This window comes from Macaca thibetana, chromosome 2 (assembly GCF_024542745.1).
Source record: "Macaca thibetana thibetana isolate TM-01 chromosome 2, ASM2454274v1, whole genome shotgun sequence".
In the NCBI taxonomy this organism is placed as follows: Eukaryota; Metazoa; Chordata; class Mammalia; order Primates; family Cercopithecidae; genus Macaca; species Macaca thibetana.
The window spans coordinates 41162149-41175661 of record NC_065579.1 but is presented as its reverse complement, the minus strand read 5'-3'; the positions used below and the strand labels follow the sequence as shown (position 1 = coordinate 41175661).

Genomic DNA, 13513 nt, shown 5'->3' with positions numbered 1-13513 from the left:
GCCACTAGCTACATGTGACTGTTGAGCAGTTGAAGTGAAGCTAGCATGACTGAGAAACTGAATTTTTGATTGTACTTCATTTTAATTAACTTAAATAGCCATGTGACTAATGGCAACCAAATTGGACGGAGCAAGTCAAAAAATGGAGAATGCCCCCTCACACAGAAGATCAGCAGTGATAACAGATGTGAAATGCCCCAATATGGTCTACTATTAAACTGTATCCTGCCTTGAAAGACTTTCCGAGTATTGAAATGACAACCCTCAGGCACTTAATGTACTGACTTGGCTGGTCTTTGTGAGTATGCCTGCACAGGCCGATTCAGCCACAGAAGCACTAACACTGGGGCTACACCTAGGTACAGACACACAACTCTCACTTTTTAATTACCGCCTGAGGTAGCACCTGATACAATCTGGTGTAAAGGAGTTTGCTTCTTTTCCTTTTGGTTTATGTCTTCACCATGTTAATTAAACAAAATAACCACATTTTCAGAAACCTACATTTTAAATTAAATTCTTGTGACACTCACTATCTGAAGTTTCCTTAATGTTTCCAAATAAAAAACGTTTCTCATTTTCTTCAGTTAAACTAATTGTATCATTATGTACCAACTGCTGTAAACTAGAGAGACAACCTATCTGCACAGGTTAAAAACACGTAAAGACTTACCCATACATAGAAACACAAATCAAACAGCTTTTGTTTACAGTATTTATTATAGTAAAGGTTACTGTTGTAAAACATTAGTGACTTTGGTCCATATCTTATTTTCCATTTGTCTTTAAAACATTTTACATTATTTGCATCATACATTGTAATTTTTATGACTATACATAATTGGTTTTTTTCCTGACCCTTGGAATGTTACAGTTTCATGTAACTTTTTAAAAAATAAAAACATTGCAGACTAAATGTACTGATAAGTACATACTGAACAATTTAATTACCACAGTAATTAAAAAGTCCTGATCTTTACTTCTTAAGATTAAGATTCATTAACTTGCAATCTCTGGGATTTCTCTATTATCCACAATGAGAGTATGAATAATCCCTTCTTTCCGCTTCCCACTACTGACAGCCTTTATGTAACAGTCGTGGTTCCCGAGACTGAAGTGAGTTTCAGTCCCATCATCTACAAACTCACCCTGGATCAACAAAAGAAGAAGGAATTAGTGGTGCACAAACATTTCTCTTTGTCTAGAGCATTAATACCATCTAAAAGTACTAGTAGTACAATAAAATAATGTATTAAACAATAAGCTTTGAAAAACAAAGTCTAAAGCTTGTACTTAGATGCTTTTACATTTCTGTCATGAATTGAAAGTTTCCTTTTTATAACCCCTACAATCCTTAAGAATCTTAAATTCTTGGGGGAGGAATATAAACCTCATGGCTATGTGTCTATAACATATGTTTTCAAAAATAAAAATGATAAACATGACATTTATTAGTTATTTATAAATGCCTCAAGTGATCTACCTGCCTCAGCCTCCCAAAGTGCTGGGATTACAGGTGTGAGCCACGGCATCCAGCCAGGGATAGTGTTCTTAGCCACTCTGAAAATCTGATTCCTCTGGGTATAAGGTGGCTTACAATAAAATATACAGACAACAAAACCAAACACCACTAAATCTATACCTGTTCTGTTCAATCCAGTAGCCACTGGCCACATGTGGCTATTGGGCACTTGAAATTGACTAGTCTGAAAATAGATACGCTGTTTAAATATAAAATAGACACTAGATTTGAAACACCTAGTATGAAACAAAAAATATATAAAATAACTTTTCATACTGATTACCTGTTAAATAATATTTTTGATATATTGATTTAAATTAAATATAATATTAAAATTAACTTCATCTAAAATGTTTTCAAATGTGGATACTAGGTAAGTTAAAATTACACATGAAGGTCATATCTGTGCCTCATATGGTACTGTGATTGGGTAGCAGTGATCTAGAGTAAAAAGATTAGCACAGAGAAGGAAGGAAGGAAGAAGAGGCTTAGAGGATAAGAAATGATTTATGCTAGAAAGCAAAGAAACAGAAAATCAGATTTCAACCCTGGCTATGAGCTTCCTGGCAGCCAAAGTAGACAGAACAAGGCCCCCCAGTTAACAATACCAAGCCGAAGAAGGCACAGGACGCCTCAGGGAGAGAAGCCTTTTCCCAGCTCTGGGAAGGATGTGGCCAGTGGCTCCTTATGGGAGGTGTGCTGAATACCACAAGCACGTCCTTGGGTGCAGTGTGTTCCTGTCCCCATTTTTAATATTGAGCCTTGAAAAAAAGACTTCAGAGGAAAGGGCAAGGGTTAGGTAATATAATCTATATAACCAGCTTCTTGGCAATTGGACAAATATATAATTTTGGCACGATGCTTTGAGATAAAAAGGAGAAAATCAGCTGTAACTCACAGGCAACAGGATGAGTTTGTTGTGTGTACATACAGTACTGGGGAAGGCTGCCCAGATATGGAGCTGCCCAAACTGCCCTGCAAACTAGGTTGTAGTTACAATGAGAAAGCAACTGTGTTATAAAGAGCTATTTTCCAAACACATGTGGTTTCCTGTTAATTACTACAAAACAAAGATATGTGGATGAATATTATTTTCACCTTTTTACAACCACAACAACATTCTTTGTGTGTGTGTGTGACAGGGTCTTGCTCTTGCCACCCAGGCTGGAGTACAGGGGTACAATTGTAGTTCATTGCAGCCTTGAACTCCTGGGCTCCAGCAATCCTCCTGCCTCAGCCTCCTGAGCAGCAGGGACCAGGCACACACCAACATACACAGCTAACTTTAAAAAAAAAGTTTTGTGTAGAGATACAGTCTTGTCATGCTGCCCAGGGTGGTCATGAGCTCCTGGCCTCAAGTGATCCTCCCATCTTGGCCTCCCAAAGTTACAATTGCATTTTTTTTTTTTTTTTTTTTTTTTTTTTTGAGACAGGGTCTTGCATTCTGTTACCGAGGCTGGAGTGCTGTGGTGCAACCTTGGCTCACTGCAGCCCCAACCTCCCTGGGATCAGGTAATTCTTCCACCTCAGCCTCCCGAGTAGCTGGGACTACAGGCATGCGCCACCATGCTCTACTAATTTTTGTATTTTTAGTAGAGAGGGGTTTCGCCATGTCACCCAGACTAGTCTCAAACTCCTAGGTTCAAGCAATCTGCCCGCCTCGGCCTCCCAAAGTGCTGGGATTACATGCATGAGTCACCTCGACCAGTACAACCACACTCTTAATACCATAAAACAGCGTTCTCTTTACATGTGCACTGGAGAATTTCTCGAGTGTGAGAGGAAATGAGATTCAAAAGTGCTGATTCTCTATCTAGAGAATTCCAGGCTAGGAAAAAAAGAACAGGAAGAACCACCAGGTATGGCATTGGGCACAGAGTAGGTATCTGATCTATGTTAGTGGTAACTGGAGTTTTTCCAAAGGGGGCCATAAAATACTGAAGCACTCTCCAAGCCTCTCCGCATAAAAGAAGCCTCTATCAGCAGATTTAGCCCAGAGAGCAGCTCAAGCACTCAATTTTGAGTGAGCCCAAATTAAATTCTTCAGGACTCAGAAACAGAAAAGCATTCATCTTTGTGACTTTTAAATTTCAATTTATTGATTAATTATTTTAGAGATGGGGTCTCACTACGTTGCTCAGGCTGGCCTAAAACTCCTAGACTCAGGGGTTCCTCTCACTTCAGCCTCCCAAGTAGGAGGCCACTACAGACCTGTGCTACCACGTGTGGCTTCATCTTTGTAATTTTTGATTTCTGGCTTTGTCACCTCCTCAGAAACAGCTATCAGACCAAGTAGGTTCTAGGTGGTCTTATGAATAAATTAATCCCAGACCTCCTTTCCTCCAACTACCAACAGCACCTTTTCTCACTGTCTTATACCTATACTATACAAATGAGATAAAAGCAACTACAACATGCAAAATGTGACCAGAGAAGACAGCTTCCCATTATCTCTAGCCCTGATGTTCACATCTGGAGCCAGCATGAAGGTGGGTCGCAGCGACAGCACTCCCTGCTTGGCCCGCAGATCCCATAAGACATGGGGCTTACCACCCAGTGATTTCAGCTCCTAGTCCCACACTTTGTTTCCCACTCTCTCCCCTGTGCGCACTACTACTGTTTCATTCCTCCTTGAAATTCACTCCTACATTCATCCCATCCACAGCCACAGTAATCCAAGCACCTGATAGCAAAAGCCAAACACACTGGAGTCTAGATGGGGATTTCAGTGTGCCTGGCCACAGTGACTGGGGTAGCCTCTTTCTCCCTGCATCGGCACTGCTGGTCTAAAATTCCACTCGTCCTCTGGGCTTTTTGAGAATGCCCTTTCCTGTTCGTCTACCTTCGCGTCATCTGATACCGTATCAGTCATTTTACAAAAATCTCGTTTTCAGAAAAGAACGCTCTGCTTGAGTGTATGGTATAAAGCATTCCTAAAGTGTGTTCTGTGGACCAGCAGCACTAGCAGCACCCAGGGAAATGTTAGAATTAGCATTTTAACGAGATCCCAGGCAATTTCTATGCATGCAAGTTTGAGAAGCAGTGATACGTAACGCACCACTTCAAATGGATAAACACAAGAGGACACCAACCTTTGGGGATATAATTTTAACTACGGGCTCTTTTTAGGTATTTTACTTGCTAGGTATTTTACTGGTATTTTACTTGCTATGCTAGAGCCTGGTCCAGGACAGGAAAGGGAGAGTACGAAGTTGGTGTCAGCTAAGAACATAAGTTGTTTCCAAACTCATGGCACCAGGCACTGTCTGGCAAAGGTTTTCAGAATCTGGAGTCAGGAGTACTTAATCCCTTTTTTGTTTTTATCAACAGGGCCTTGGTTCATTATAAAATCTCTATAATTAGGAAATGCAGCAACAATTCAATGGTAACTTAGATACATGGCACTTAGAGTCATCAAATAGTCAACTTACTGCTGTCTCCAGTTTTTTACCATTGCACCATACGTCCATAGTGTCTTTTTCTGTAAAAGTAGCATAAAAACTTTAAGTTATAATTCTGTGAATTAAAGATAAAGCTAACTTTTCCTATTTATTACTTTAGGAAAGGATTGATATACCAGATCTCTAAAACTCCATTAATATTCCAAAACCCAATACTTTTTCATGGCTTTCATGGCTTGGAGACTCTCCTAAAATTTGAAGAAGCTGTGTTTGTTCTTTGTTCATAAAACTATAATGAAACAAAACAATCTTTTAAGAGAAAGTTATGGTCCTAATACAAATTGATGAAGCCTTATGAAACAAAATAAATCCAAAAGGACCATCTTTAAAGGAGGATGCATACAGGCCGGGTGTGGTGGCTCACGCCTGTAATCCCAGCACTTTGGGAGGCTGAGGCGGGCGGATCACGAGGTCAGGAGATCAAGACCATCCTGGCTAACATGGTGAAACCTTGTCTCTACCAAAAATACAAAAAATTAGCCGGGCATGATGGCGGGCGCCTGTAGTCCCAGCTACTTGGGAGGCTGAGAGGCAGGAGAATGGCGCGAACCTGGGAGGCGGAGCTTGCAGTGAGCCAAGATCACACCACTGCACTCCGGCCTGGGTGACAGAGCAAGACTCGGTCTCAAACAAACAAACAAAAAAGAAGGATGCATACAGATGAATGTGAGCAGGGACCTTTCCACACAAAATGTCCTTCAGTACTGACCAGATGACTCCCCTGCCTCCCACACTCACCCAACTGGATAATGGCACAGAGGGACCACCGAAAGCAGCTGCCACGGGGTTTATACAGGATAGACAGCACGTCCACTTTAGAAATCTAGTCCAGCTTCTTACTAGGTAGTACAATAATGTCTATTTCTTTTCAGAGTGGTTTCACTTTAGAGAAAAATTACTGGATTACAAGTAAAAAATAGGTATAGCTGGTGGACTGCACACTAAGGAACAATATGGAACAAAATGCTGCCCCGACACACTTAAACGCATCAGTTAACTTGCCATAGCTCACCTTAGGGTGGGGGAGTCCCCAGAGCCCCTTGCGAATGTTAGTGTCCTGGGAGTATCAGGAGAGAAGACTGCACTAGTCAAGAAGCCGGAAGATGAGCTTTGGGTATTATAGCGAAGAAGAGAAGGAAGTGTGGCCTGTATGTGCACAAGGAGTCCGGGGGTCAGGTTTGAGGCACCAGTCCAGGGTCTGACTACCTGGCCATCTGCTCCAGGAGCACAGTCTAAAGGGGGTTCTTTCCCTCCCCACACCTTGAGATGGGAGCCTCACTTAGAGATGGGAGAAAAGCCTGTGAGGTACGCTAGATGGAAAAAGAGAAAGCCAGAGGGGTCCAGGAGATATGGGCAGGGGTCACCTCAGTGGCAGCCTTAGTAGAAAGTCACTACAGTCACAGCTGCAGGTAAACTCAACTTGTCCCAAGACATGATCAGTGTGCACAGTGCTATGATAAACCACGATGGTGGTGGAAACTCGTATTTCACTTGCTATACTTACTGAACATGTGCAGGTACTCAGAGTTTCTACACTAGCGTATTAGCATGCCTCTGAAGAACACTACTAATCCAGAAGCCCTGAAAGTAAATGTATTAAATTTGACTACATAAAAGTAAAGAAAAGGCCGGGCGCAGTGGCTCATGCCTGTAATCCCAGCACTCTGGGAGGCCGAGGCGGGCAAATCACGAGGTCAGGAGTTCGAGACCAGTCTGGCCAACATGGTGAAACCCTGTCTCTACTAAAAATACAAACAATTAGCTGGGCATAGTGGTGGGCGCCTGTAATCCCAGCTACTCGGGAGGCTGAGGCAGGAGAATTGCTTGAACCCGGGAGGTGGAGGTTGCAGTGAGCCAACATTGCACCACTGCACTCCAGACCAGACTAGGCAACAGAGTGAGACCCTGTCTCAAAAAAAAAAAAAAAAAAAAAAGTAAAAAAGCCACAGCACAACTGAAGAAAAATGCACACACATTAGCCAAGTTATGCAATAAATGACAAACTTGGAAAAATATTTCAAACTCATGGCACGAACAAAGGACTAAACTTACTAATGTGAAGACTGTGAGAAATGAAGGAGAAAAAGACCAACAACCAAAAGAAAATAGGGCAAAGGGCATGAACAGGCATCATGAGAAAGGAAACACAAAAGAAACTTAAACCTAAGATGCTCAACCTCACTTTTGAAAAAGACAAATAAAAACAACCCTGAAATACCATTTCTTCTCCTAGCAGAATGCCAAAAAATCCAAAAGTTTGGCAACATGTTCTGCTGGAGAACCTGGGGGAAAATAGCTAATGGGGGTACAAAATGGTAAAAGTACTATAGAAGGCAAATGGGCAGAAATCGATTAAAATGACAAATACAATTATTCTTTGACCCAGAAGAAGTCCTACTTTCCTACGTCCAGAAATGTGTATTAATATACTATGTGTCCTGTATTCCAAGAGGCATGCAAACAAAGCTATTCATGCAGCATTGCTTTTAACAGCAAAAGATTAGAAACAGCTCAAGCGTTCATCAGTTGGGAATGAGCTAAATATTTACTATTGAAATTTACTCTGTAGCTACAAAAAAGCATGACAAAGTTCTTTAGGTTCTGATATAAAAGGATCTTCAGAATGTACTAAGTGAATAAAGCAAGATGCTTTTATGTGATAAGAGATAATATGTGTATTTGCTTGAATCTGGATAAAGAAACACTAGAGTGACACTAAAAATGGTTATCTTGGGGGAAAATGGCAGATGGGAACAGGGATGGAAGCAAGACTTTTCACTGTGTCTTTTAAGAGCATTTTGATTTCTGAATCTTGAGTATGTAACCTATTCAAAACGATATGTTAATAAAAGGATATATCTGGCTGATAAAATGTCAAATCTATCATGACTCAGAGGTGGATTCAGTGACTCATGGGAGGTGCTGCTGCATGTTCGTCTTGAAGCATCTCCTCTTTACCTGCCTGCAGATTCCCTCAGCCACAAGAACAATAGCTAGGGACTTCCCAGGTGAGTCCTGAGCAGGTTATGTTCTGTAAATGCTACCAGAGAAGTGAAACTTTTCAGAACAGAAAGAGAATTTCCTTTCAACATGAAGTTTCATACGTACTTTCCTCCCGCCAGTTTTATTTTCCTCCCATGATATTCAGTGGTGTGGAGACTACCAGAGCTAAGAATGCTAACCAACTCTGTTTTCATTGCCCTTATATGCCTCACATTTTTGGGGTGGTGAAAAAGAATGCACATGATCTTTGAGGTCAGGTCTCAGCATCACTTTTTACTAGCAGTACCCTTTGGCAAGTCACCACTACTCTGAGCTTCCATTTCCTCAGGGGCAAATGAAGATACCACTTTTCCCACAGGTTGTTATAAGGGTTAGGAATGATTTATATAAAGTGCCTAGTATAGTATCCGGCACATAATATGACCTCAGTAAATCATAATATTTTGTTATTCAAAGCTTTTTCGTGGCCTTGCTCTAATTTCTCAATATAAAATTTAGAAAGTCATATAATACTATCATTTGAAACTTGCCACATAAGTGGCACATATATAAGTGACTTTTACCAGGAGACCCTAGATAAGCCCATTCTTTGCCCATGAGTAGTAATAATAACCACAAATAATATTTTAAATTAATTATTATTATTATTTTTGAGACAGAGTCTTGCTTGATCACCTAGGCTGGCGTGCAGTGGCGCGATCTCGGCTCACTGCAACTTCCGCCTCCCAGGCTCAAGCAATACTCCTGCCTCAGCCTCCCAAGTAGCTGGGGTTACAGGTGTCCACCACCATGCCCAGCTAATTTTTGTATTTTTAGTAGAGACGGGGTTTCACCATGTTGGTCAGGCTGGTCTCAAACTCCTGACCTCAAGTGATCCACCTGCCTTGGCCTCCCAAAGTGCTGGGATTACAGGTGTGAGCTACCATGCCCAGCCAAATCATTATTAATTTTGAGGCAGAGTTTCACTCTGTCATCCAACCTGGAATGCAGTGGTGCAATTTAGCTCACTGCAACCTTGAATCCCTGGGCTCAAGTGATCCTCTCACCTCAGCCTCCCAAGTACCTGGGACTACAGGCATGTGCTACGTGACTCAGCAAATATGTAAATATTTTGCAGAGATGAGGTCTCCCTATGTTGCCCAGGCTGGTCTCGAACTCCTGGGCTCAAGTGATCCTCCCACTTCAGCCTCCTAAAGTGCTAGGATTACAGGTGTGAGCCACTGTACCTGGCTGACAAATAATATTTTTAAAGAATTCACAATGTGAGAACCACTGCTAAGTACTTTACATGTACTAAATCAATTAAGCTTCGCTCATACCACAACTCTGTGAAGGAGTTACCATTATTATCCCCATTTTTTTTGTTTTTTTGTTTTTTTTTGAGACGGAGTCTCGCTCTGTCGCCCAGGCTGGAGTGCAGCAGTGTGATCTCTGCTCACTGCAAGCTCTGCCTCCTGGGCTCACGCCATTCTCCTGTCTCAGCCTCCCGAGTAACTGGGACTATAGGTGCCCACCACTGCGCCCGGCTAATTTTTTTGTATTTTTAGTAGAGACGGGGTTTCACCATGTTAGCCAGGATGGTCTCGATCTCCTGACCTCGTGATCCGCCCGCCTCGGCCTCCCAAAGTGCTGGGATTACAGGCATGAGCCGCCGTATTATCCCCATTTTACAGATGAGGAAACCAAGGCTCAGAGGTTAAGTAATTTGTCCATCGCACAGGTCTGATCCGGGAGCCTGCATTCTTCATAACTAATCTGTAAAATGTAGGCTGTAGTCAGCATAGTCCACAGTTTGATGGATCTTGGAAGTAGAGGTGCAAGCAATATCAATAACATAGGGAATTTTGCCTTTACCTCAGTAAACGACCCTGGTCCCTTGTCCCTTCCAAACAGCAAAAGGGACAAGTCTGGGCTGAACTCTGTCTCATTTCCAGGCTCATGAGGGATTGCAAATGGATAGGGAAGAGTAAAGGCAGACAAGGAGTAAAAGGAGAAAAATAGATTTTTTGAAAGACCGGAGATAATTCACAAGTAGATAAGCAGGCCCCTGGGCGTTTAAAAGAGAACTAACTGTATGCTAGGCATAGCTTAGGTAGTCTCTTCCATTTCTCCCAGGAAAAGTTAATATCAATTGTATTACAAGTTGGCGAAGGAGCTGATTAAGTACCTAAAATTAACTAAAGGCCTGGTTTCATCATCTGTTAAAGTCCCATATGTTCAAGAGTGTTGACACTAATCATAATCCTTTTAAAAACTAAAATTTCCATTATTAATGAGATCCAGTGGTTCTAAAACTTTATTGCAGATTGAGTAACTATATTCCTAAATATATCACTATGAAATTTGGAAATATAAGGGATAAGATGAGCTCCCAAAACCTTCTGGAAAGAAAAAAATGAGATTCAGATTGGCACAAAACTTCTCATTTCAAACAACAGAGAATAAAAGCTATTGGAATAAGGGTTTCAAAAATTCTGAGAGAAAATTAGTTTGAAATTAAAACTCTGCTGAACAAAACTATCAATTTAGCATTAGGATCAAAGTTATGTTTATTTCTTAGACACCCTTTATCAGGAGATTACCTAAGGATATATTCCAGTAAACAAAGATGAAAGCAGGAGTTAAGGGGTTCAATAACTAGAAGAACAAAAGAGTTCCATGAAAGAAAGTCTAGGGTGGCTATGAAGCAGCAGACTTGGATATTTAGAACAGGAAGCCAACAGACTCCCAATATTGTTGTTAAGAATGAAAAGAAGGGTGGTCACAGCTGCTTATACCTGTAATCCCAGTACTTTTGGAGGCTGAGGCAGGAGGATCACTTGAGCCCAGGAGCTCAAGATCAGCCTGGGCAACATGGTGAGATCCTGTCTCTACAAAAATTTTTTTTAAAGTTAGCCTGGCATGGTGATGTGGACCTGTGGTCCCAGCTACTCAGGAGGCTGAGGCTGGAGGATCACCTGAGCCCAGGAAGACAAAGTTGAGCCATGTTCATGCACACCAATGCATTCCAGCCTGGGCGACAAAGTGAGACCCTGTCTCAAAAACATCAAAGAATGAAAAGAATTCCAAGCAATAGAGAACATGAGTAAAACTGCTAACAGACATAGGAATATGGGTAAAGAAAAGATATATATCTACTTTTCATAAGAAAAGAGAAACCCAAACAGGAAAGCCTAGAAAAACAAACAAACAAAACTCTTCAAAAAGTCCTAAACTTTGATAAGTTTTGCAGTACTAAGCCTATTGTTATCTAGGAAAATATTGCTTTCTTACTGATAAATCCTACATTTCCAACTGTCTTTAAGATATATTTATAAAGAGAAATACCAAATAATATCAAAACCTGCACCAATATTACTTTTTTTTTTTTTTGAGACAGAGTCTTGCTTTGTCACCCAGACTGGAATGCAGTGGCACAATCTCGCTCACTGCAACCTCCACCTCCTGGATTCAAGTGATTCCCTTGCCTCAGCCTCCTGAGTAGCTGGGATTACAGGCATGTGCCACTATGTCCAGCTAATTTTTGTATTTTTAGTAGAGAGGGGGTTTCACCATGTTGACCAGGCTGGTCTCAAACTCCTGACCTCAGGTGATCCTCCCGCCTTGGCCTACCAAAGTGCTGGGATTACAAGCATGAGTCACCGCGCCTGGCAATATTACATTTTTTTAAAACCTAAACTTATAATCCTCAAATCCATCACCATAAAACCTGGCTTAAGATAGCTTACATATAAAATGGTGGATTAAATGAATGCTTCATTTACACAGGACACATTAGAAATACACCTGCTGGACAATACACACACCTGCTAGACAATCCCAAGCAGATGGGAAACAAAAAGATTTTTTAAAATGTTTTTAAACAAATGAAATACACCTGCACTTACACTCCCTCTCCTTTTCAAACCTCCATAGAAGGTCTGAATAGTTACAGGAATTAAACAGACATTATAAAAAAATAAGTTATGCAGAAACAGCACTAACTTACCCAAAACAATTCTAAAGTTCTCACCATCCATGTGTAATACCCAAGTATTGGTGGTTTTTGATCTGTTCTCCATATACTTCTTAAGACTCTTCCCATTAATTTCCAGAGTATATTCATAAGCAAAACCACTGATAGCATCTATATTTATGGTCGCTTTTGTCTTCGCAGCTCCAATACAGAATGTTTCTCTGCCCACTAATTTGAACATCCAATCTTTCCTTATCTCTTCCTACATAATAAAATAGAAAAATTTTAAACAGTCAAACGGAAGAAAAATTAATATTTAATTTTAGAAATAACGTAGAGTGAACAAAGGCAATGCCATTTACATATAATTTCATTGCCAGGCATGGTGGCTCATGCCTGTAATCCCAGCAAGCTTTGGGAGGCTGAGGCGGGCGGATCACGAGGTCAGGTGTTTGAGACCAGCCTGGCCAACACAGTGAAACCCCGTCTCGACTAAAAATACAAAAAATTAGCCTGGCGTGGTGGCAGGTGCCTGTAATCCCAGCTACTTGGGAGGCTGAGGCAGGAGAATCACTTAAACCCAGGAGGTGGAGCTTGCAGTGAGCCGAGACCACAGCACTGCACTCCAGCCTGGGTGACAGAGCGAGACTCCATCTCAAAAAAAAAAAAAAAAAAAGGATATAATTTTATTAATTTATGACGCCAAGGTTTTAGAAAATAAAAGCACTTTAAGTTTAAATATTACATGTTGGCCGGGCGCGGTGGCTCAAGCCTGTAATCCCAGCACTTTGGGAGGCCGAGACGGGCGGATCACGAGGTCAGGAGATCGAGACCATCCTGGCTAACACGGTGAAACCCCATCTCTACTAAAAAATACAAAAAAACTAGCTGGGTGAGGTGGCAGGCACCTGTAGTCCCAGCTACTCGGGAGGCTGAGGCAGGAGAATGGCGCCAACCCGGGAGGCAGAGCTTGCAGTGAGCGGAGATCCGGCCACTGCACTCCAGCCTGGGTGACAGAGCGAGACTCCGTCTCAAAAATAAAATAAAATAAAATAAAAATAAATAAATAAAAAATATTACATGCTATATTCCATGAATTCTATAACTATTTACACAGCAAAATGATACAGATCAAAAACATGACTATAAGGAAAAAAAACCCCAAATTCACATATGAAGATGCTACTTTAACAAAATCAAGCTTCTCTATACATCATATTTTACAAAGTAACATATTTTCTTCCTACCTTTCCATCTACATATACTACTCGTTTGCCTGATGTAGTCCCATGTTCAAATTCAATCTTGTGGACTCCGTCACTTAAAGCAACATCCCAGACAGCTACGAGGTCTGTCATTTTTTCTAGACTGTAAGGAGGGCTAAAGGAATAAAATAAAGCAATTATACAGGGCCTAAATACTAATTAAATAACCAATTAATCCTTCCAAGATGAAAATATTAGATTAAAACCTCTAAAATGTCAAAATATTAAAGTGACAGTACCTAAGAAATTCTACTCACAGTACATGTAACTATTTTCTCCTTATTCACTCTTCCTTTAAGATACAACT

General features: G+C 41.0%; 1 protein-coding gene across 6 annotated transcripts in view; it reads right to left on the bottom strand.

The window, feature by feature from the left end:
* Positions 1-711: 711 nt before the first annotated feature.
* Positions 712-13513, bottom strand: part of FAIM (Fas apoptotic inhibitory molecule) — a 296369-nt gene continuing 283567 nt past the window's right edge. For 5 of the 6 annotated variants that reach the window (XM_050779742.1, XM_050779741.1, XM_050779746.1 and 2 more), the window contains 4 exons: positions 13189-13321; positions 11975-12203; positions 4954-5003; positions 712-1149 (listed from right to left, as the gene is read on the bottom strand). In XM_050779742.1, the coding sequence (XP_050635699.1) occupies positions 1000-1149; positions 4954-5003; positions 11975-12203; positions 13189-13321 (562 nt within the window). In that variant the 3' untranslated portion in view covers positions 712-999. Of the gene's footprint in view, positions 1150-1858; positions 2297-4953; positions 5004-11974; positions 12204-13188; positions 13322-13513 lie in introns of those variants that run through there. The other variant, XM_050779744.1, reaches the window with a different exon arrangement.